Source organism: Anas platyrhynchos, chromosome 11 (genome assembly GCF_047663525.1).
Source record: "Anas platyrhynchos isolate ZD024472 breed Pekin duck chromosome 11, IASCAAS_PekinDuck_T2T, whole genome shotgun sequence".
NCBI lineage: Eukaryota > Metazoa > Chordata > Aves > Anseriformes > Anatidae > Anas > Anas platyrhynchos.
In genome coordinates, this window is record NC_092597.1 from 12,318,028 (window position 1) to 12,340,310 (window position 22,283).

The window sequence follows — 22,283 nt, forward strand, 5'->3', positions numbered from 1 at the left end:
GCCAAAGTGCAGACCCCAAAGGGAGGATGCCTGTGCGCGAGCAGGGGTGGAAAGTTCAGGAGCGTATTTTTAAACCATTCAAGCTTCACTCGGGCTGGGTGATACATTATTGTGCGTGTGTCGCTTGAAATCCCTCATGAATGCAAAAAAATAAAAAAAAAAAATAAAAAAAGAATAAAGCACCATTTTGTCTCTCCAAACTCTCACCCTTCTGTGCCCACCCAAATAACGTCAGGCTAGATGTGACAGGTGAAAGGAAAGCACCGCAAGGTGCAGCTGGTTAAAGCCATGTGAAATGCTCTTCTCCTCCTCGGGGGGACTTTGTGAGGCCTGTGGGGAGCTGTTTTGGCCAAAACAAGAACCACGGAATGGCTGAGGTCGGAAGGGACCTCCGGAGCACCCCCAGTCCTGGGGAGCCAGGAGGGGACATGGGGGCAGCAGGCAGGGGTGTGCGGCTGCCGTGGGGCACAAAGGCGGTGATGTACCAGCTCAAAAAGGTGCTGGTGACCCCACAGAGCCCCCAGGCAGGGCAGGGCAGGTGTGTGCCCAGTGGACATGGTGTCCTTCACACCACACAGCATCACATCTTCCCCACGCCATGGGAACGCCGCACCCCCAGCTGCTGGGGCACCCCCGGGGGACCCGCATGTGGTGGCAGCGATGGCCAGCGGGTCCCCGGGCTGGCAGCTGGCCCCGAGCTGTGGTTGCAGGCAGGGGTGCCACGGGGTCTGGCAAGCAGCAGGAGCCCTGCTGAGATGCAGCAGGACAGAGGGAAAACAAACCAGAAACTGGCTGGGAAATCATTCCTCTCTTAAATGGTGCCGAAGTAATTAAGCAGCACGGGCTTTATGAATGATACCATCTCTGCCTTGAAACACATCATTACTCCCCTCTGTTAGAGCAGTATTTTTCAATAGATATTTCTCCCTTAAACGCCTGAGGAGAAGGCCCTGTGGCTGGGACGTCAGGACAAGGCTGCTGATCACCTCCTATTGCGCCCAGGGGCAGGGGAGCGTTTGGTGCCGAGCTCTGCCTCCCAGCACGCACGCTTCTGCTCGGAGTCACTGCTGTGCGCCTCTCCCCGTCCGCTGCCTGTCTGTCTTCCCTGTCTGTCTGTCCTCCCTGCCCTCCTTCCCTGCCTGCTCACAGCCCCTTGGGGCTCAGGGTCTGGGTGATGCTCACCTTGGCACCGTTTGGGTGCTTCTGCCCCCGCAGGACTCGGCCAGCCCGCGCCACTTGTGCCTCAAACGCTCCCCGCGAAGGATTAGAGAGGCCCGAGCGAGAACGAAGGGCTTTTGTGCTAGAAATTGAAAGTTGATGGAGTGTGTCATAGGAAAATGACAACAACCTACTGTACCTCGAAAGACAATTATTTTTCCCTCATTGGAAGTGATTGAATTTCTCCATCAGTGACACTACCGATGCCATCAACACCAACAGCTCTCTTAAGGAAAGGCTTCCTCAGCTGGGCACCTGCAAGTTCCTCGGATCTTCCTGCTTTGCTGCTTCTTCTGCAGGACATGTCCTGAAACCCTGTTTTGGGGTGTCCTGGAGCCCTGGAACCCCATTTTGGGGTGTCCTGGAGCCCTGGAACCCCGTTTCAGGGTGTCCTGGAGCCCTGGAACCCCATTTCGGGGTGTCCTGGAGGCTTTGCCTTAAACGTCCCAAACACTGGTGCTGAGCACTGGCCTGGGGACACCCTGCAGCCACGTGGGACTCACTACAGGGTGAAAGGGACAACACTGCTGCCTGAAAGCCCCTTCTCCAAGTGATTTTGGCCCAGAACCCAGAGCAGCATGAGCCCCAGGTAGGTTGGGGTGGGCATCTGTGCATCCCATGGGCACCAGCTCAATCCCATCCCCAAAAGTCCAGCCAGAAATAATGCCTGCTGGAAGAAAACCCGCCTCACTGACGGCGTTTGCGGGGACAGCGGTGGCAGCCAGGCATGTGCCAATGCCGTACAGGGCCAAAACCCTACTGGGAGGGCAGGGGGGCGATGCCACGGTGGGGTGCGGTGGCGCTGGCACAGGCAGGAGCGTCCCCCCCCCGCTCTGTGCACCGGGGTGCACAAGTGCGCACGCTCCGGCGGCTTCGTGCCGCATATGTTGTGGGGGCTGAGAGCACATATGTTAGGTACACACACGTCGCCGCGTGTGTGCGTATATATATACACAGACATGCATGAGGGAGACGATTATAGCCGCACATTTACATACAGAATCAACAGCAGAGATTGCCGCAGGGTGTGGAAGGCGGCAGAATCGGCCCCGGGTAGCAGAAAAAAAGGGGTATTTTAGCTCTGCCCTCCCAGCCTGTTGGGGCTGGGGAGTAGTTTGTGCCAGAGCCCCAGCTGGGGGAGTGCCGGGGTGGCCACCTCCAGCCCCGGGAAGGAGCAGAGCACCCTGCCTGCCGCGCTCACCCACAGCCACTGTGGTCGGAGAGGGACCCAGGGACCCATCTGGCCGCACACAGCCCATGCCCATGCCCGGTCGGCCGAATGCCACGTCGCTCACGGAGAGAAAGGGCCTCTCCGGGGCAGGATTAATCTCCTTGCTGCCTGGGAAAGGTCAGGTGGATTGCGCCTGGCCATGCCTCTTCTCTCCCCGCTGACTGCAAATGTCACCCAGCCAGCGGGCTCCGAGGCAGGTGCCCACAGAGGGGATGCGTGCAGCTGGGTGAGACAAACCTGAGCACGCACCCATAGGTGCCTCGGGACCAGCCCTGGCGCTAGGCACATCTGCACAAGGGGCGAGCACGTGCCACCGCTCGGGGTCTGAAAGCCGGAGGTATTCGTCCCAGCCGCACGCAGGCCAAAAGCTCTTCTCTCAGGCTGGATTTTGGGGCCGGATAAAAACAGAAACTGCTTACCTAACTGCGTGCAGCATCAGCTAATTGGCAAAGAGCCAGTGAGGTCTGTGCCAGAGGAGGATTGAATCTGGAGTCCTCAAAGTGCTGGCGATCCCTCTGTGCCAGCAGAGCGCCCTTCTCCACGCACCCCAGGGGCGCACAGAGCATCCCTGCACCATGCTCGGCTCCCCTCTGCCAGGGGCCCCCGAGGGCACCCCAAAACCTCGGCACCTCCAAGCTCCCCACAGAGCTACGACCAGTCCTCGAGCGAGGCCACACGGCTCAGGTGCTGAGCGGCACCGGACCCCCAGGCAGCACCACCGAGCTGCGAAGCGCCTCGGAGTTGACTCAATGTCATCTGTAAGTGCCGGCCGCATCACAATTCAGGATGCTTCGGAAAGGTTATGCAAACCATCACATCAAATCCCGGGAGAGTTATTAAGGTGAGCGGCGGAGCATGGGAGAAAGGGTGATTATCTCACAGCAGTGCCGGGGAGCCACACAAGCAGTGTCCAGATTAAGGATGTAACTCATCCTCCTTACAAGCCTCATTTTGTTTCTTCTTAGTGCTTGTTAAAAAAAAAAAAAAAGTAATCTGTCTGTCAACAAATTATGTGTTCTGGAAAATAATTATGCTAGGGTAAGGTGCTGGGGAGATGTGGTTTGAAAAACCAGAAAGCTTCTCACTTTCGGAGGTCTTCTGTTTTCTCCCCCTTTTTGGAATGTCATATTTTTAATTCAGTGTAGTCTATTAACTCCAAATTTGTTTGATTCATCTGAACTCATGCCTTTGAGGACCTGGGGGAGGACCGCATGGCTAATTTTGGAGATATTTGCTACGGACTCTTGAACCTCTCAAAAGTACGTGGCTTCCCCACGGAGTTTCCCGAGTTTGCAGCACTTGCCTTCAAGGGCAGGACGGTGCCTACAGGGGCCCGCAATTTTTTCCGAGGTTGGAACTGACCCAGCCAGGTCAAAAGACATCAGGAAATCTTCAGGAAATCTTCTGTGCCCTCGGCCAGGTGCCCGTGCAGCACCCGGGTGCTGCAGCCCTCGCGCAGGGGAGGCGAGGAGCAGCGCTGGGTTCCTCCTGCGGCGTTCCTTCCCGCAGGGACCCTGGGGAACTTAACAAAGGTCTTGGTCCTGTGGCGGTGCTGCCGTCACCCCCTGTGCTGGGTTGGAGATGCAGTGCACACCACGGGCAGGATCAGCCCCGACCTGCTCCGTGCATGGAAGGGCTCTGGTCTCCTGGGCGCCGGGCTGGCACCTTCCGCTGATGTTAACATTCATTTAAGAAAAATTACAAAAAACCCCAACATGGGCTAATTAGCTAATGACATTATTTTGGCCTGATGTGCCATATAATTAAACAACTAATAAACGGCAAGAGTCCTGCGCTGCTGAGGCTCCTGAGTCAATACCATGCTATTACCACGCTGTAATTGAGTTTACAGAGAGCCTCGGCACAGACGTCCCAGAGCCCATGCGAGGAACGGTATTGAAATAGCCACCAGAGACCCACCTGCTGGATAAAGGAGAAAGACAAATCTTTTAATCTACAATACAGCCTGAAGTCACACGTGGAGAAGAGAAGGTTGTGCTTTGCACGGCGGTAAATGTGTTTGCCAGAGGAAGGTACAGGCCACCCAGGGGATGCTACATGCGCCAGAGCTTCTCCTCTGGCTGCAAAAGGGGTTGGCTGAGCTCCGGGGAGGATGCGAGTGGGATGAAAATTGTCCTCACCTCTGTGGAAATGTGTCCAAAAGTCTATCTCCTGGTACCCGAAACAGGGACATTTCTCCATCAAAGGGGCGGTTTTGGTGAGGGAACCAAAAGGCACATCAGGGCTACCGACAGGTCTCGGGGGTGGCTCGAGGTCTCCTCCGCAGCCCTGCCCTGCGGACACCAAGTGCCCCAACCTAACGCTGTGCCGGCTGGCTAAAAAGGGGCCAGGAGCTGGCTGGTGGGCTGCAAACCTCCTCCCTGATATTTTAGCACTTGAGAGAGAGGAGGAGAGCAGTGGGCTGGCACCCAAGCTCCCACGTGAGTCGTGAAGCATCCCCTGCTGTCTCCTCTCTATGAGCCGAGGGGTGCAGAGCCCCACTCGCTTTGATTCCCTGAGCCCCTCAGAGGTGGGTTCGTTGCGTGGACGCTTTGCAAATCCCACCCGGTGAACACGAGCCCGGTGGGCCCTGTGCACACACACACGCTCACACACAGCCTGTTCCTCACCTGCTCCCGTGCTCTCCCCTCCCTGCAGCCCTGCTCCCACGGGTCCCCGCGTGCAGCCGTGCCCCAGCAGTGCCACGCGAGCACTATGCACGCTCCCGGCCCCCTCGGAACAGGAGAAGGGGATGGCACAGGGAGGGATGGACGCGGTGCCTGTGCAGCCAGGATGCCGGGGACCTGCTGGTTTCTCATGGGGTGGCACAGTGGGTGCTGATCCGGAGGCTCTGCTCACATCCAGCAGCCGCTTTACGTGCTGGGGGTGGATCCAAGGGGTCCCAGTTGGAAACGCAGTGGGGACTGCTGGACACTGAGCCATCGGAGAGCCCAGAGGACTCCTCCCAATGTATCCTGCGAGCCTCTGCAGGACAGAAAGCCCACCACCCATCCCCCAGGAGCCGCTGCACCCAACCACGAGGGCTCCTGGCTAAACCTGCATCACATCTAGGACACAAAACTGCGCCCTGGGGCTGGTGCAGAGGAACTTTGGGGCAGCAGGAGTGGGGCTGCATCAGAAAAGGAGCAAAACCCGTGGTTGGGAGGGCAGAGAGCAGCACAGTGCCTGTGGGCGGGCACGTCGGTGGGTCCAGGAGCAGAGGACGGCAGTGCCAGGGAGAGGAGGGCGTGCAAAGGCTCGGCGGTGGCGGGGCTGCTGCTGACAGTGCGAGGCAGCTCCTGTCGTCGGCGTGAGCCAGGCTCTGCCAACCCAAATACCGAGCCTGCTGACAACAAGCCCTGCGCTCCCGCGGCGCTGCCGTCAATCAGCGGTGTGCGGGGGGCGTGCTGGCGCCGCGCCATCCCCAGCAGCCACCCGCCGCGGTGCCAGGGGGGAGAGGGGGCTCCTGGCTTCTCTTGGGGGCCTTGGGCAGCCTGGATTCAGTCTGGTTGGGGTGGGAGGATGGCCGTGCCCCCATGGTGGGGACGCTCTGGGGAAATCCCCCCATCAGCTCGCGGGGAGGCTCACAGCATCCTCCTGCGCCCACCACGCGGGCAGGGGCTGAGGAGAAATGTCTGACATCTGCTGCTGCCGGGCGAGCCCTGGAGAGGTGCTTGTGTGGAGAGCGATTCCCGCACTCGAGAATTACGCACGGAGCTCTCCAGAGCCACGCCGAGAGCAGCTGGGGCGTAGCAGCAAGGTCCTGAGTCCCTGCAGGGTGCTGCTCCAGCAACGTGGCTCCGCAGCGGCCACGGCTCCTTCCTGGGGCGCACGGAGACCATCTGGGTCCCCCTCTGGGGACCAGAAGCTGAGAAGAGGTCGGTTTGCGCATCCGCCACCTGCTGCAGGCCACCAGGGGAGGTACCGAGGGGCAGCAGCAGTGCTCAGCACCCCGTAGCACCAGCAGCCACCCCAAAAAGAGCCCACCAGGGCTGGCTGGTTTCTCCCCTGGGCGCCAAGCTGCCCGGCTCTGTCGGGGCTGCAAAGTTGAAGGAGCCCCCGCGTCCTGCCTTTTATCCCTCGTTTCTAAGCTGACATTTTAAAGGAAATTTGCTTTCCTCCTTGAAGTACGGAAATCCACATCCAGCGAGTGCTCGGGCCCCCAAAGCCGGGCAGACAAACATATTTGGACGTGTGATTTCACAGTTGCTGTGCTGATAGCTTTCAGAGGCCGGGTCCTGTCCATCAATTACCCGCAATGTGCATTCAGACGTGATGCGGGAGAATAAAACCTGACTCATTAGAGGGGAAGAGAGGTGAGCGAGCACCAAGACTGGTTAAACGCAGCAGCTCATGTGTCAAGGAGGCATTTCTCTCCCGCTTCGCCCACCCCACAGCAGCCTGAACCACCCGAAAGCGGGGCTGTGAGCAGCCCACGAGCGCTCTTCCCGTGGCCAAAAGGCACGGCGCAGACACCCGCACGGCGCACCCAATCTGACAGGCTCAGCCCGGGGACGCGGTGACTTTTGGGCACGACATTTAGCAGAATTTGCTAAACAGACTTGGAAACGGAGCCATTCAGCACGGGATTTTTAAAGATATCCAGGCCCTCCGCTCCCCCCTGGCCTGCAGGTTCTTGGGAGCGCTTTGCACATAAAGAATTATTTGTCCAATACATCATGTTAGAATGTGAGATGACATATCCAGGACAGACTTTTGTATAAAGCAGAGTTTTAAAAGCAGAATTTTAGCGGTCCCAGGGGGACCAGGGCATGTAAAATATGCGGGGGAAGTAGCAGTGATTTCTGTTTAGCCTGTCCAAGCGTTTCTGCCCCGAGCCTCCATCCCCAGGACAGACAATTACCACTTGCTTGGTTCGCTCTGGCACCTCTCAGCCCTGCGGGGCCCTGGCTGGGGCCAGTCCCGTGGGGCTGCGGGAGGCTCGGGGATCCAGGGATCATTTCCAACGCCGTGATGGGATCTGCAGAGCAGCGGTGCCGAGAGCTGGCTCTGCTCCTCCACCCCGCTGCCTCCCCTTCGGAAGAACCTGAGCACTAACCTTACAGCGGGGTGAAACAACAGCGATGCCGACCTTATAGGTGTTCCTGGGGCAATCAGGGAGGGATGCAGGGCAGAGCAGGGGCAGGAGGGTGTAACGGGGGGGCCAGGGCTGCCTGGCACAGGGGGTGCCCGGGGCGGTGGGCAGGCTCCCACCCCATGTCCTCTCTGCCCGACCATCTTCCTAAACTGCTTCTGCAACCCAAAGCTGGGGGCACAGTCGTCCCCCAGGCCCTACAGCCCCCCCTTCTTGGCCAGGTCTCCCCTCCGGCCTCTTCTCTCCCTCTTTTTCCTTTCCCCAGGGTTTTTTCAGGACGTGGTTTCCTTGTCAGTGCGCTCATCCCTCGCCCAAACACAAACCACTGCAGGCTTCCGAGGGGCAGGAAATATTTCTGTTCTGAATATTTCCCAGATCCTCCTCTGCATGGAAACGGACACTATCATTACTGGTGGGTCTCTCTTTCTTTTCAACGTCTCAGCTCAGGAAACGCTCTCTCCTATTAGCCGGGAGCCTTTGCTGCAGCAGAAATGAGGGGGAAGAGGTGTAAAAGAGCCAGGCTCCCCGCTGCGCCTCCCTCTGTCACGCAGCCCGACGGGGAGGCTCCGGGGCTTTCAAGGAGCATTTCTGTGCCGGGAGAGGGTGTGCGACGTGCCTGGAGGCCACCCGGGTGTGTGGCGGCTGGGCTGCAGGTGACAGACGTGTCCCTAATGCCCCAGCAGGGCTGTGAGGTCCCGCTGCCGGCGGTGCCGCTCCGATACCCCATCAGCGAGCCCTGCTGGAGGTGCCAACCCTGCCCTTCCAGAGAACAGGAAGACGATGCCTATATTTATAGATATATATTTATGGGGATATCATCCCTGTACAGCCCCCAGGAGCCCTCCTTGCCCCAGCTGCAGAGGAATTCATACGAGGCAATCGCGCACAGCTCGGCCCCAAAGCCCCGAGGCCAAGCCGTGCCAAAAGGTTTTGCCCCATCCCAACCCGCCCGGATTCCCCCCAGCTCCGATCCTGCAGCCCGGCGTGTGCCCAGCTCTGCAGGTGGCTGGCTGAACGCATCGAGCTGCCCAGGTGGAAGATCGCCTTACGCTGGAAAGGGAGGCTCGAATTATTCCATTATTCCCCAGGGAGGGGATTAAATTACCCTGGAAATAGAGGATTAAATTACTCACCAAGGGAGAGGATTGAATTACTTGGTGAGACGCGGGATTAAAACGCTCCGCAGGTGGCGGGCTCAAAATAGACCTTCACACAGAAGGCAGGATTAAATTATTCTATGGCTGACCAGGAAAAAAAAATAATAAAAAAAAAAAAGGCAAACCACCGTACTCTGGAGGAAGCCATATTAAATTATTTCTGGAGATTAAATTGCTCCACAGGCCTGCTGGATCCCAGTGCTCGGGAGCAGCCCATCTGCTTGCTGTAAGGTGTGCGGGGACCTGAGCTCCAGCAGCCAGATGCCGGTGTCCCACCACGTCACCACGTCGCCACCCGGCAGCTCGTGCCGCATTTATTCGCGTGCCAAGGTGAGTAACGCTGGGCTCTGCTCCCCTGCACCACGCCGGGAGGGGACGGGGTAGCCCAGAGCACCCAAAGCAGCCCCGCCGGGCTGAATTCACTTCTTGAAGCGGGTTTTTAGTGATTTTCATTCCAGCATGGATGCCCACAACACCACTGAGTCTCCTCTCCCAAGCAGCGAGCCAAAGCCCTCCCTGCCACCACGCAGGACCTGCTCTGCTCCCCAAAATCCCCGTGTCCCCTCTGATCCCCTCATCAGCACCCAGCCCATCGCCTCTCCTGCCCTCTCCCACCAGCCCAGCTCTCCCGGTGCTGGCGTTCCCATCCCGTCCCCATCCCGCGGGCAGCCCCAGTCCCACACAGCTCCGTCCCCTTCCACTTCCCCGGCGCCTGCGGCTGCCTGTCCCCTGCCACGGTGACAAATTGGCATTTGCGACGTGTATCGGTGTTTTTTATGCTGATTTCTTTCGGAGGCTCCACCGCTGAGATTTTGAGAGAGAAAGAGAATGAGCGTTTTAGGATAATCTTAAAAGCAGAAAAATTATTACATGTCAAACACCGAACGGGGAGTTTAAAAGGCTCCCAGGTGGGCTGCAGAATTAAATGTTTGGAGTTTTTTTTTTTTTTTTCCCCGTTGCCATAGAAACTGGAGGGCAAATTCTGGGCGGCAGCTCCGTGCCTGGTGGGGCGTGGAGGGGCTGGGGGACCCCCGCCGGCATCGATCGGGGGGGGATAAAAGCAGCCACGTGCACCCCAGTGGGACGGGCACGGGGCAGCGCCCGGCTCCTCGAGGTGGTGGCAAGAGGAGGCTGCCGGGAAGCCCCGTCTGGGATGGGTGCCTCCGGGAAGGGGAGCGAGGAGGAATCGATGAATCGCTCGCTGCCGCCACGCCGAGCCGGCTGCAGGCCGCCCCGAGAGCCGGGGGGGGCATCGCCACCCCACTCTGCCCTCGGCACCAGATTTACAGCGAGGCCCTGGATCAATCGCCAGCAGCCGCTGACCTTGAAGGCGGCGGCACCGAGGGCTGCAGAGCGTCTCGCTCCAGTTTTCCAACAGGAGGTGCCCGTGCCGGGGGGCTCGGGGATAAACCGGGGGCAGGCGGTCAGTGGGAGCCCCCTCCCGGTCCTCCTTGTCCATCCCCGTCCTCCTGCCAAGGGAGGGGACGCCGCTGCCCAGCTCCCCGCTCGGTCACTGCCCTGCTCCAGCCACCAGGGCCTCAGCCCCGAGGACTGACTTTTCTTTTTTTTTTTTTTATCATGGGCAAACAAAGTGGAAAATGAATTCCTTTAGATAGCAAATGAGTTTAATAGAAATGGTGATGGAGTGGCTCTGTGCCGGGAATGTTAATCCCGCACCCGATGCGGCCGGACTCTCAAGCAGGGCAGGGTGGGAGGGGGAAGGCTGCGGGCACGGCAGCGGGGTCAGCTCCGCGCCTGGAGGTGGCCCCGGCTCCGGTCACACCTCGCCCAGCCCCAGGGGACACCGAGGGGATGGCACCAGTCAGCGAATTCAGCCTCTGCCCAGAGCTGCTGGCCTCTAACAGCAGCCCCAGCGGGCAACTGGAGGCACGGAGAGGGGACTCGAGAGGCTGGGGACAAGTGGGACGCACCGCAGGGCGCTTGGACCGTGCCCAACCCACCAGGGAGTGGGACATGGAGACCTGGAGACACCCCGGAGCCTCTGGGCACCCTGCTGCAATGCCCAGCGGTCCCAGCACGGCACTGGGGACACGGAGGGGGACACCGGGCTGTCCCCCATGCACGGTTTGGGCTGGTTTCACCCGTCCTTTATCAGCTGCCTGCTGGGTCCTGGGTGCACGGGGCTGCAGCCGGGCACTGCCGTGCACCAGGGCACCACGAGCTGCTGCTGCTCCCCCCGCTGCCTCCCTCCCCGCTCAGAGTCACCAGGAAGAGCCCACGCTCCTGCTGCCAGAGCATATTTGATTCTTCTGCTAACCTGACCTTATTTAGTTCATTATAAGCCCCCAGGACACTGCAACTGTAACTTAAAAGGAGGAAAAGAAAAAAAGAAGAAAAGAAAAAAAAAGGCCTAACAAAAAACACAAACCTTTCCTCTGATCAATAGTGCAGGCAACTGGAAAAGGTATAATTCAATTTGTCAGCACACAGTTATTAGTTACCGTGATGGAGCCCTTCCTCCTGGCCCCGCCACCCCTGCGGGTCCCCGCGCCCCGTCCCTGGGCATGGCAGCAGAGGGGACACGGAGCCCGGGGAGAGGGGAGCAGGGGGGGACGTTCAGCAGAGGCTCCTGCAGTGAGAGCCGGGTGAAATCGCCTCTCCCTTCCCTGGGCTTTGCAAATGCCATTTCTGGAGCAAACGCTGGGCCACGCACGGCCTCGGAGAAAACCAATTCCCGTGCCAAACGAGGGGCCGGGAGGCTTGGAGGAGCCTTCTCGCCTGCTTCTGATTGCAACCTAGCCTGAAATCACCTCCCGGAGCTCCCCAGGCTCAGCGAAAGCAGCGGGGGGAGATGTTTGGCGACGGGCAGCCCCGAATACCAAGCGGTTCCCCCACGTGCCAGCCCTCGCCCATCCGTGCCACAGCGTCCCCCCTGCGCCACCAATTTCTCCACCCTGAGACCCCAGCAGGGAGCGGGTGGTGCCTCCCAGCCCCGTGCCAGAGGCATCCCCAGCACCCTGCCTGCTCGGCTCCCTCCCCGCTCTCCTCCCCCGGCTCCGGCAGCGGGGAATCCTCGGGCCCCGCACCCCGCGATGTCTCTTTCCATTTGTTGGTGCTGCCAGGCGCATCGCGCGCACACGTTCATTATTTAATCTACCTTTGAATTGGGCTAAATAGTTCTGACGATAATTACGGAGCGTTTGTATTTATAGAAAACCGCCACGCACAATCTGCAGCCGCACGGGTAGCGCCGCCGCCACCCATAAATAGGGCCGGGGATGGGGACGGGGTGGGGAGGCACACGGGGAGACATGCAGGGACCTCGGGATGCAGCGAGGAGAAGGGGAGCAGCTCTGTGTGCCAGTTTCTCCCCGAGCACCGCAGCCTGTTGGGGTGTTTCAGGCTTTCTGCCCCACCTTGGGGCAGGCAGGGGGGCTGCAGGGGTGCCCCGAGGGAGCCCCGAGGCCTCCCCGTGCTGTGCGCGGTGCTCTGGGGCCGTGCAGGGCGGCACGGTCACGCTGCCCGTCCCCACACGCGCACGCACGCAAATGAGGAGCGCTGATATTGCATTAGTGCCTGGAAATTTCATTCCAGTCAGATCCCATTCAGGCAGACGCTGCACAGATACAGCACGAGAAGCTTTTTTTTTTTTTTTTTTTTTTTTCCTAGAGAGAAGAGCTGGGTTTCTCTGCGTATTGGTTTAAAGCAAACACGGCCAGAGGCTGAGCACGCTTGAGTAATGGCCCACGGCCGTGCCAAGGAGCAGGGGAGGGATGGCAGCGTGTGCCCGTGCTGCTTGGCTTCGAGACCTCCTCGTGCTGCTTCGGTCGTGGCCCTACCCAACCTCTGCAGGAAGAAAAGACCAACGCAGGCCCCGCGCTTCTTCAGTTTGGGGCTCTCCATCTCATGTTTCCCGTCGCTAATTTACAAGCAAATATTTACCATCTGGCAGCCCCATCCGCCGGGCAGCAAAGCGAACTGTTTGGCTGTGCCACCCGAAGGGCAAGGACGACATTAACCTTCCCTCCCCGGGCACCCCCGTCCACCCTTTGGCACGCGGCTCCTCCAGCTGCCTGGAGAACTCCCCAAAGGGCACGGTGGCTGCTAAATTCAGCAGGGGAGCTCAGCAAACACTGGAATCTCTCCCCTACCCGTGACATCTCCAATAGCCTTCAACTCCTCTGCGTTTTTCAGTCCCGTTTCCCATTTGGAGTCTTGCTCTTCCTCTCTCTTCCCCGCTCCTTTTACACCTGATTTCTCGTAACCCTTCCCTTTCACGCTCAGGGAAGGGCTCTAGATGATGCCAGTGCCCCGTTCCCAGCCCTCAGAGGCACGAGGGGAGACCATATCATGGGCAATCTGGCTAAATCACCCCCAAACACATCCGCACACACCTACGCTGGGCTCCAGGAGCCACTTGCTGCCAGGACATCCCCCAGCACCCAGGAACAGCCGCCTAGCTGTGTTTTGCCGTGGCGAACAAAGTAAGCAACAGAGAAGGGAAACGAGGACCCAGCAACCTGGACATGTACAAGCCTGGCGTGCAGACAGCCCTCGCTGCCGTACGGGTGTGAATCTCCTGGAGCTTCCTCCTTGGGAGAGCAGAGGAAGGGAAAACGCAGCGAAAGCAGGCCTCTTAACAATGAACTCTCGTGTTCAGTCAAACGGAAAAGACAGGAGAAGGGGGAGACAAACGCAGACGGGAAAGGAAGAGAGACAACAGAAGACAGAGCACTATTTCCTCGTCAAATATTTATTTTCAGGTCTGCCTCAGAGTGCTGCTTATTGAGACGTAGAGCCTCGCTGCGCCGCGGCTCGCCAGCTCCTGCTGCACGCGGGCACGGCCCTGCCTGACCTTGGGAGATTTTCCTGTAAATTTTCAGGGATTTCCACCAGCCCAGTGCCAGACCCCACAGAGGGCAGCCCTGCTCTCCGTCCCAGCCCAGCATCGGGACCTGGGGAGCTCAGCTCCTCCGGGTGCTGTGCTGGTCCCAGCTGGGACACTTGGGCACACAGCCTGGCTCCGTCCCTTGGCCCTCTGGCTCCATACACCTCTGGAGCTGGGGGCCTGGCCCTCGAGGTTTTGAGCTCCCGGAGCATTTGTGGTGATGCCCCCAGGGCAGCAGAGGTGGCCTACAGGGAGATCAGAGATCCCCCAGCCGCTGCAGCAGGTGAGCTGAAAGCATCCGAGCAAGGTGTTGGGGAGCCCCGGGCTGCTGGACGTGCCACGTCCTGGAGGAGAGCCAGGGCTGACATCCCGAGCGCAGGCAGCAATTAAGAAATTAAGCTATCAGAGAGGCTTTTGGGGAGGAGCGAGCATCCACCCGCGCTTTGGCCGGACGCCAGAGCGGGTCAATAACACTCGTCCTTCCCCTCTCCGCTGCAGACGCAGATCTTTGTTCCCAAAGCTCCCTCCCAGCGCCACGCGGCCAGGAGGGCACAGAGGGGCAGAAACCCGGAGAACACGGACCTGGCAAATCCAGCAGCACCTTCCCAGGCGGCCCCGTGCCCCCGACACGCACCCCAGCACCCCGTGGCCACGGCAAACCTCGTCCCCTGCTCCCTGTCCTGCTCACAGCCTTGCACGCCTGCAGCTGCACGTGCGCGGCTTCCTCTCCGTGCCAGGCCTGAGAAATATTGATTTCCTTCCCCCCTGCAATATTTCGCTTGGCTGAGCAGATTTAGAATTGAAGAGCCAGGCTCTGCCTAGAGACCAGAACCATATTTAATTCCACGGTTTAAGAAGCCCCGGAGCAGGTTATTCTTATTTTCAGCTACCAGTGCATTTAAAAGCGAGTGGCATTCGGGGGGGATGGGGCGGGAGGTGGCTGCTGCCCTCTGCCTGGGTCCAGCCGGCGCTGGGAAGAGTTTTGCAGCCCTGCTGCATCCCCACGGCCCCATCAGCTGCTCCGCACGCGCCAATGAGAGGCGAGGGGTGGCAGCAAGCTGCCGAGCAAAACTCAGGAGACTGCTTTCCACGTCTTTTTGACGGAGGAGAAACGAGGAAACGAGCAGGGAGGGGAAAGGAAAGGCATGGAAACCCCTGCTGGAAAGCGCCCGGTGCACTGAGCTTTCACCATTCAGAGGGTCTGGCCCTGCGTGCAGATCCTGCTCCTGGAGCAGGCCATTTGCAGAGAAGGAACGAAAACACAACGTCTTGTGCAGAAAATGGTGGCCCTGGCCCTGCCCTGGCCACGGCACGCAAAGCCCCACGGCCCCAGGCGCTGCCCCGGGGTCCCCACCGCTCCCAGCCATCCCCAGCGGCCCCACACCGTGCCCCGAGCAGAGATGCTCTTGGCAACTTCTAAATAATGAAGGGGAAGGCAGCAGGTGCCAGACACCCCAAGGGCACTCTGTGCACATGCACACACATGGGTCTGCCAAACAGAGCCCCAAAACACTCGGGGCACTGCTCTGGGACCCCCACACTTCCCCATGGGGCCACAGCAGCCTGGCCCATCCAGCCTCCCCTGCACAGCGCTGGTCCTCCGAAGAGGACGTCCTCCTCTTCACCTCGCCAAGCACAGCAGCCTGCCCCTCACTGTGCCATTTTGGGGAAAAGAAGGGAAAAAACAGGGGCTGGGAGACAGCAGAGCCACTCCTCCCGCTCGCAGAGGCGCCGGGCAGGGCTGTGCCTTGCAGAGCCCCCAGGGAGCTCCAGCTCTGCAGGAGCCCCGGAGGAGCTCAGCAGGAGCCCTGATTCACAGCAGGGCTCGCTGCGGGCACCGGGGCTGGGGTGAAGCAGCCCCAGGGGCTGCGGTGCAGGCTCGGGACAGCTGCGGTCCGGGGAGATGGAGCGCCGACCGCGGCAGCCCGCGCATTAGGCGGCTGTGGTCGGGGCTGACACACGGCGCTGCTGGCTGCGGCGCTGTATTTTGACTGAAGCAGACAGGCAGGAGGATGAAAATGGATCCCTTTATCTCAGCTCGCTCACACGCCGTAACAGCTCTTGACATCTTTTCCCCAGCTCCGCTCCGTGCTGGCGCGCAGAGCCAGCCCGGAGGGCAGCGGGTGGGGGACAGGGAGGCTGCAGCCTGCTCCTGGCGAGCAAAGTGCTCCAAGCCCTAAAATGCCCAGCCCTAAGCTGCTGGAGGCAGGTGCAGGCAAGCTCCAAAGCTTGCCACCCTCACAAAACCAACGCCACCCTCACCTTGCTGGCCAACCCTTCCCAGGGGCAGCTCCGTGTGCCTGCAGGGTCCCGGTGCGTAATGGGGCCGGGAGGCTCCGTTTTGGGGCCCCACGGGGACCCGCTGCTGCCGGGGCAAGGTCAAGTGAAGAGCAGACAGCCGGGGCGCAGAGCGGGAGGAGGGAAGGAGCGCAATTAGCTGCGGTGAGAGGCAGGGCTCTGAAAGCACATTGCTGTTAGCATAATTATTGTTATTGCAATTATTTTTTTTTTTCTGTGTTTTTGACAATTGGGTAGGAATTGGCTTAACAGAAGAAAGCATTTTCCATTAAGTGCGAGTGAGTCTAAGAGGCAGAGAAGGGCAATAACGGTTCACTTTAAATCTGGATATTTCTAAGGATTTTCCCATTTCTTTAAGTCAAATGTCAAGGAACTTTACAACTGAAATTTTCTTTGTAAAGGAAAATGACAATTAACATCACAGAGGAAAAAAGCTAAGTGAAACCCTTGGACATTTGCTGTTTTTATTCCATTTTTCTGTCCCAAACGAACAACTCAGCAAAACGCAGGCAGGTCTGCAAACTTGCAGGGCTGCTGAAGATGCGCTTTTGTCAGCGACAGCCCCCATCACCGCGAGAACAAGCGGCAGCAGCCTCCGGAACATCGTGTCTGGATCTGCCGGCACCGGGCGGCGTCACCGGAGCTCCCAAAAGCTGTGGCACACACACACAACCTGGGCACCCTCCTCCTTCCCCATCCTCCTGGAGAGCAGGTAATAAACCCGAAATGAGCTGATTTCACAGAGCAAAGAGTCAGAACGAATCCAAAAAAGCACACAAAAATAACAAAAAAAGCACTGCAATTAGCTAAACTGCTAAATGAATAAAAAGGTATTAAACAAAGTTTCTTGAATGTCAAGTTGACGCAGCTTTTTTGTGATGGGAAAGGGAAATGAGTCCCTGGAGTAAATCTGCCTGCTCCAGGGCGAGGCATTAAAGGCTTTCTGGCGGATGTCACCAGCTGAGGTCCCTTTGATCTGGTGCTTGATGCGCCACGTGTCCTCGCCCGGCCGCTGCCATCCTGCTGCCCTCCTCCCGTGCCCCTGTTGCTGTCCGAAGCAGGGCACCGAGCTGCTTGGGGTGCACGGGGTGGGGAAGCAAAGCAACCGCCTCTTCCCCAGCATCGCCCAAATGCCACCAGCAGGCCAGAGATAACTTCAGAGAGGGACAGAGGTGGGTGTGGACGCACACATGAACGTATTCCTCTGTTCCTCTTGGGCTTTGTACGCACCTCACCTGGAGACTTAACCAGTGCGGTGCCAACACGCACATCGAGCGAAGCAATTTGTCTCAGACAATTGCCTGAGCTGCCTCTGATGTCGCTGTCTCAGTGCTGACGATAAGAGGCTCTTAAGTGTCCTGAAACTGTACTGCGAGTTCCCAGTGCTCTCACCCCCGCCTTCACCGCCTCTCCCTCGAGCTCCTTCCCGTGTTTCTCCAGCAAAACACCCTCTCAGGCAAATAAACACACAGGGAGGAACAGAAGGCATTTTGCCTGGGCTTTCAGCACAGCCGTGGGCTTCTCGTTCAGATACCTGGCGATACCCTCCAGATATCCAAAGCACAATGCCGAGGCGAGGCACGCACACCCCAAGCCCACAGCTCGAGCTCCATTTCCACCCTTGGCAGGGGACGAGGCAGAGGAACCTGTCCCCACCATGGCATTTCCCTGGTGTCACAGCGCTGGGACGGCCGCGTGTGTGAGCACAGCTCCATCACAGCGCCCTCCTCTCCTCCGGATCCTGGAGCCACAGGGTTTGGCGCACTCACCGTGTGCTACAGGAACTCTCTTACCACTTTTATAAGCCACCTGGCTCAACTCGCATTGTCACTCTAGCCAGCCCTAAATTCATTTAAAGCCTCATAAAATCACAGTCCTGCATTTGCATGCACTGATCCCACGGGATTGGGGACGCTTGGGGACGCTGCGCACAGGAAGCCAGCCCTTCAGGCGGGGCCGGGACATGCACTTAGTGGGATGATAAAAAAAAAAAAAAGCTGCAGGAAATGGACCTCCAGACCGCCTCAGGATGCTGTGCGGAGCAGGCGGGTGCCAAAGCTTTCATGGTGATGTGGGAGAGGTGGGGGCAGCAGTGCTGAAACCTTGGCGTCTCGCTTCCCCTGCCTTTCATCCCCCAAAGGGGTACGGGGCGAGGTAGGTGGCCCTGCAGGCAGCCCCGTGAGGGGTTTTTAAAAGAGGACAGGGAATGCATCGGGAGGCAGCAGCAAGCACCGAGTGCCGGAGATGCTGCAGGAGTGCTGCGCAGGCACCCTGGGGGCGGATGGGGACAGACGCAAGCACTCGCGCCCCGCTTTCCCCCACGCCTGGCACCCGGGTGCCAAAGGCAGGGCTGCTGGCACAGCTCGGAGCCACGTCATGCCCCGGGGAAGGTGCTTCGCCCACCGCCCCCAGGCTGTGATGATGAAGCACCAGCCCTGCCTCCCTTCCCAGGAGGGGCTGCGCAGGAGGCAGCCAGGGGACCCCGAGAGCCCCCGCGCCCTTCAGCGAGGCTGGGTGCACAGCGGGATCGCTGCTCCTGCCCGAGGCACCTCTCCATCCCCCCAGCAAGGCATCCCACTGCTCCTCACGGTGCCCACGTGCCGCTGCACGCTGTGCCCAGCCCTCCACCCTGCTCGCCCAGCGCTTTATGGCCGCCTGTTCCCGGTGCCGACATCAACAATCTCCCCTGGAGCAGGGAGATTATGAGCTGTGCCCTCCCAGCGCTGGAGTTGCTAATTATTGCCGAGATAAATGGGAATATCAATGATGAAAGTCAATATTATTGCCTCCTTTGTTCCTGGTCGTTTTATTTGTAGATGAAAAGACCACTCAGCCCGGCTCCCCAGGACGCGGCCGGGAGCTGGAAGCGCTCCTCTTGGCACGCTCGCCCAGAGCCGCGCTCGGCTAAGAAATCACAGCGCACACACGCCTGCAAAGGGCTCTCTAAAGCAGCAGCTCTCCAAAGCAGGCATTGTCTTTGATTAATTCATAAAACCCGAGCTGCCTCCCTTCCCCACCCCCCTCCCCACCCCTCCCCGGCACCGGGCGAGGGAGGATTTCGGGGAGGGGGAAGGTGCGACGTGGGTGGCCGTGATTAATTGTGGAACACGGCACAGGAACACTCCTCGCTCCGGCTGGCTTCACTGCTCACACTTCGCCCTCCCCACCAGCAGTCAGACATCAAAACAGGCACGGGGGGCCCCATACGAGCCCTGACCCCAATCCTGGGGCAAGCCCCCCCCCGGCATGGGTGCTGCCAGGCGAGCCCTTGGAGCAGCAGGGTTCCCTTATTCAGCACGCCCGCTCCCTCTGCGTGTTCTGAGTCAGAGCTGCTGATTTCAGTGACAAGAGACTTTTTTTTTTTTTTTTAAGCCCTATTAGCCTCGCAGAGCTAAGGCAGCGACGAGACGAGCGGGTGAATGGGATGCTAATTTGGGATCATGCCTAGCAGGGGCAAGGGGATGTGCTCCCCGTGGCCTGTGGGGCTGACACAGGGATGGAGAGGTGCAGCGGGGCTCCAGCACCCCTGGAGCACATCCCAGCACACAAGGGGCATTTTTCCTATATATGTTCCATATACATTGCACCCTAATACGCCACTAAAATCACCTCTGCTTCCCTTTCAAGCTCCCAGTCCATCCCTGGCAGGCATTTATGGGAAGAAGGCAACCCAGTGACCCCAAAGCACCCCTCCCCAACCCCCAGCACACCGATAGCCTCCCACTAATGCAGCAAGCCAGCCCTGCTCATGGTAACGAGGAAACTTCTGCTGCCTCCCTCCCCATGCAGCGAGACCCGGGGAAGTGCAAAAAAGCCTTGCAGGAATAATTATGCCAGTTTTCAAGCAGCCAGCCTGTCCTGAATATTTCATGGGAGGTAATTTTTTTATTTTATTTTTTTTTTAAAAAAAAAGCGCTTTTAAAACCCTTCTCCCCCCACATCCTCCCTTTTGGGGTGTAATTAAGCAGAAAGGATCAGAGCACAGACCCAGAGAAACAAGGGCAGGAGGTAAGGTGTGGGAAAGCAGCTCAGGTGGGGGCTTTTTTGGTGCTGCTGGGCAGAGGAGCAGAGCTGCCTGGGCACAGCCAGCTACACGGGGCTCTGCCCGTGCGCCCAGGCTCACACCTTCCCATCTCTTTCTTCCCCCTCCTGCACCCCCACAGCCCCCATCCTGCTCCCCTGACCGCCCTTAAACAGGTTTCCGGCTCACTGCAGCATGAGGCAGGGAGCCCGGGGTGCCCATCCTCACGTTTACGGGCTTTTCTCATAATCCTGGTGCTCAAAATTTGCTTTAAAACGTGAAAATCTGAGACACATCCATGGCACTAACTGAACAGAAAGCCTGAGCCATTCTAAGTTTGTTCCTGTATCAGAAGTAGCGACAGTGGAGAGGAGAGGGAGGATTTTGGGGGAGCATTTACAGCTCATACATTTGGGGAGGAAGAGAAGCACCCCTCTGAAACCACACAGGTTCAAGGATTTGTCCAATTTAAACAACAAAACTCACGCATTAAAAACCAACTCAGCTTCAGCCCTGCCTCAGAGCTGTGCCAGGCTGGGGGACAGGACCTGGGGGCACCCGATTGCCCCATCCTTGCACCAAAGAGCAGAGATCAGGCTGAGAAACAGCCCAAATAACCCTCAGCATCCCCGATTTCCAAGGCAGGAACTGTTTTTCTTTTCTCAGAAGAAGAGGCATCAGGAAAACACACAAACACCTGTTTTTCTAAATACTATTCTTAGAAAAAAAAAAAAAAAATCAACTTTTGCAAATGGCACTCTGGAAGAAACCACCCAAATTTAAGCCAGATCCACATGGTGCTCAGCGCTGTTTTTTTTCCAGGGAGGACTTAAACCAGCCTGGCCATTTCCTGCTGGCATTTTGTTCTGATGGAGGAGTGCTATGAATAGACGCCTCTGCCTCCATCTAAATACAGAACGTACAGAATAAATCCCCCCTGCCACTGCCTGGCTGGTCGCTGGCACCCATCAGCCCTTTTGGGGTCTCCTCTGGTGCTCACACTTCACTTGGCCTTGCTGTGCAGGGGCCTGCCTCGCTGTTTGGCTCCCCTTGTCTCCAGACCTGCGATGGGGGCAGGATGCTGCCTCCTGGGCACCCCCAGCTGAGCCCTGCTGGTGGCACCTAGGGGACAGGCCACAGCACATCCCGCTGTCCCCTTCCAGTCTGACAACACCCAACCTGAACAATTCCTCCTCCCAGCTCTGGTGTAGAAGAGACACCGGAATCATCCTAATTTTCTTGCGTTTGTTTCATTAGGAAACCGACTCCTGCTCTTCACCGAGATCCCTTTGTTCTCTCCCGAGGACTGACATCCTGGGAAATTGCCGGAGCCCAGTCAGCTCTGATGTTTGCTGCCTCACGCAGCGCTCGCATCGAGCTGACAGCTCACAGCTTTCAGCCGGGGCTGCGGATGTGCAGTACAAGCTGCAACCTGCTCCTGGCTCTCCGACTGTCCCGGCGAGGGAGCTGCGAGGAGGCTGAGGCGAGCGCACGGCGCTGGGTGACACTAATAGAGACATCTCAGGGAACGCCGCCTCTCGCCGGCCCTCTCGCTTGCCCTCTCCTGGAGGATGAAGCTATTTCTGCCCCGAATCCCCAGGCTGCAGCACGTGGCCATCTGTACGGATTTGCTCCCTGCAAACATTCGCCCCTCGCCGAGCGATCCGAGCAGGAGCAACCCATCCGTGCAGCCCAGCGCCAAAAGCCCTCCTTTCCCAACAGTGCCATTGGCACAGAACGGCCTAAAACACATTAAACGCCTTCCTCCTCCAAGGTAAAATCCTCTCCTGTGCCAGCACGATGGCTCACACAGCTCCAGGCACACGGGTAGGGCTGGCCCCATGGGGACCGGGCAGCAGCCCTGGGGCGCACGTGGGGTGAAGGCGTTTCCACTGCCCTTACAGCCACACAAACCCGACCAGAACTGGTCCCGGCACGACCACGGCGTGTGAGCATCGCACCCTGCGATCCGGCAGCGACCGAGCTCGCGTGTCACCTACCCGGGTCAGATGAAGGCAGGGTGCTGGGGGATCAGGTGCCGGGGGCGCGCTGGGCTTTGGCCGCTCCTCCGCCTCCCGCTCATGCACTGTGGGGGAAACGACATCGCAATTAGGGCTTTGAACCCGGCGTCTCTCAGAGGCAGGTGGGAGAGGAATTAAAAAGCTGTGAATACTTTTCCCCTCTCCCTCCCAAAAGGGAGCTCAGCTGAACTTAATCTTCACCTGAGCTGGTATTTAAGAGCTATAAATCAGGCTGCAGAGGACAGGAGCACACGACTAGCAGGATGGAGTGGACCTGCTCCTGAAAGGACCAAAATGAACTGCTGAATAGAAGGCATCTTCCCATGGAAATGGAGCAGACCTGTACTTAGCAGAGCATCGATCCGCTGACAGCTACCGGGACAGATTTGGGCC

At 58.6% G+C, this 22,283-nt stretch overlaps 1 protein-coding gene across 3 annotated transcripts in view; it reads right to left on the minus strand.

The window, feature by feature from the left end:
* LINGO1 (leucine rich repeat and Ig domain containing 1) overlaps window positions 1–22,283 on the minus strand; it is a 115,729-nt gene that overhangs the window by 20,034 nt on the left and 73,412 nt on the right. For all 3 annotated transcript variants that reach the window (XM_038184908.2, XM_038184910.2, XM_027465653.3), the window contains one exon: window positions 21,870–21,955. In XM_038184908.2, the coding sequence (XP_038040836.1) occupies window positions 21,870–21,955 (86 nt within the window). The remainder of the gene's footprint in view (window positions 1–21,869; window positions 21,956–22,283) is intronic.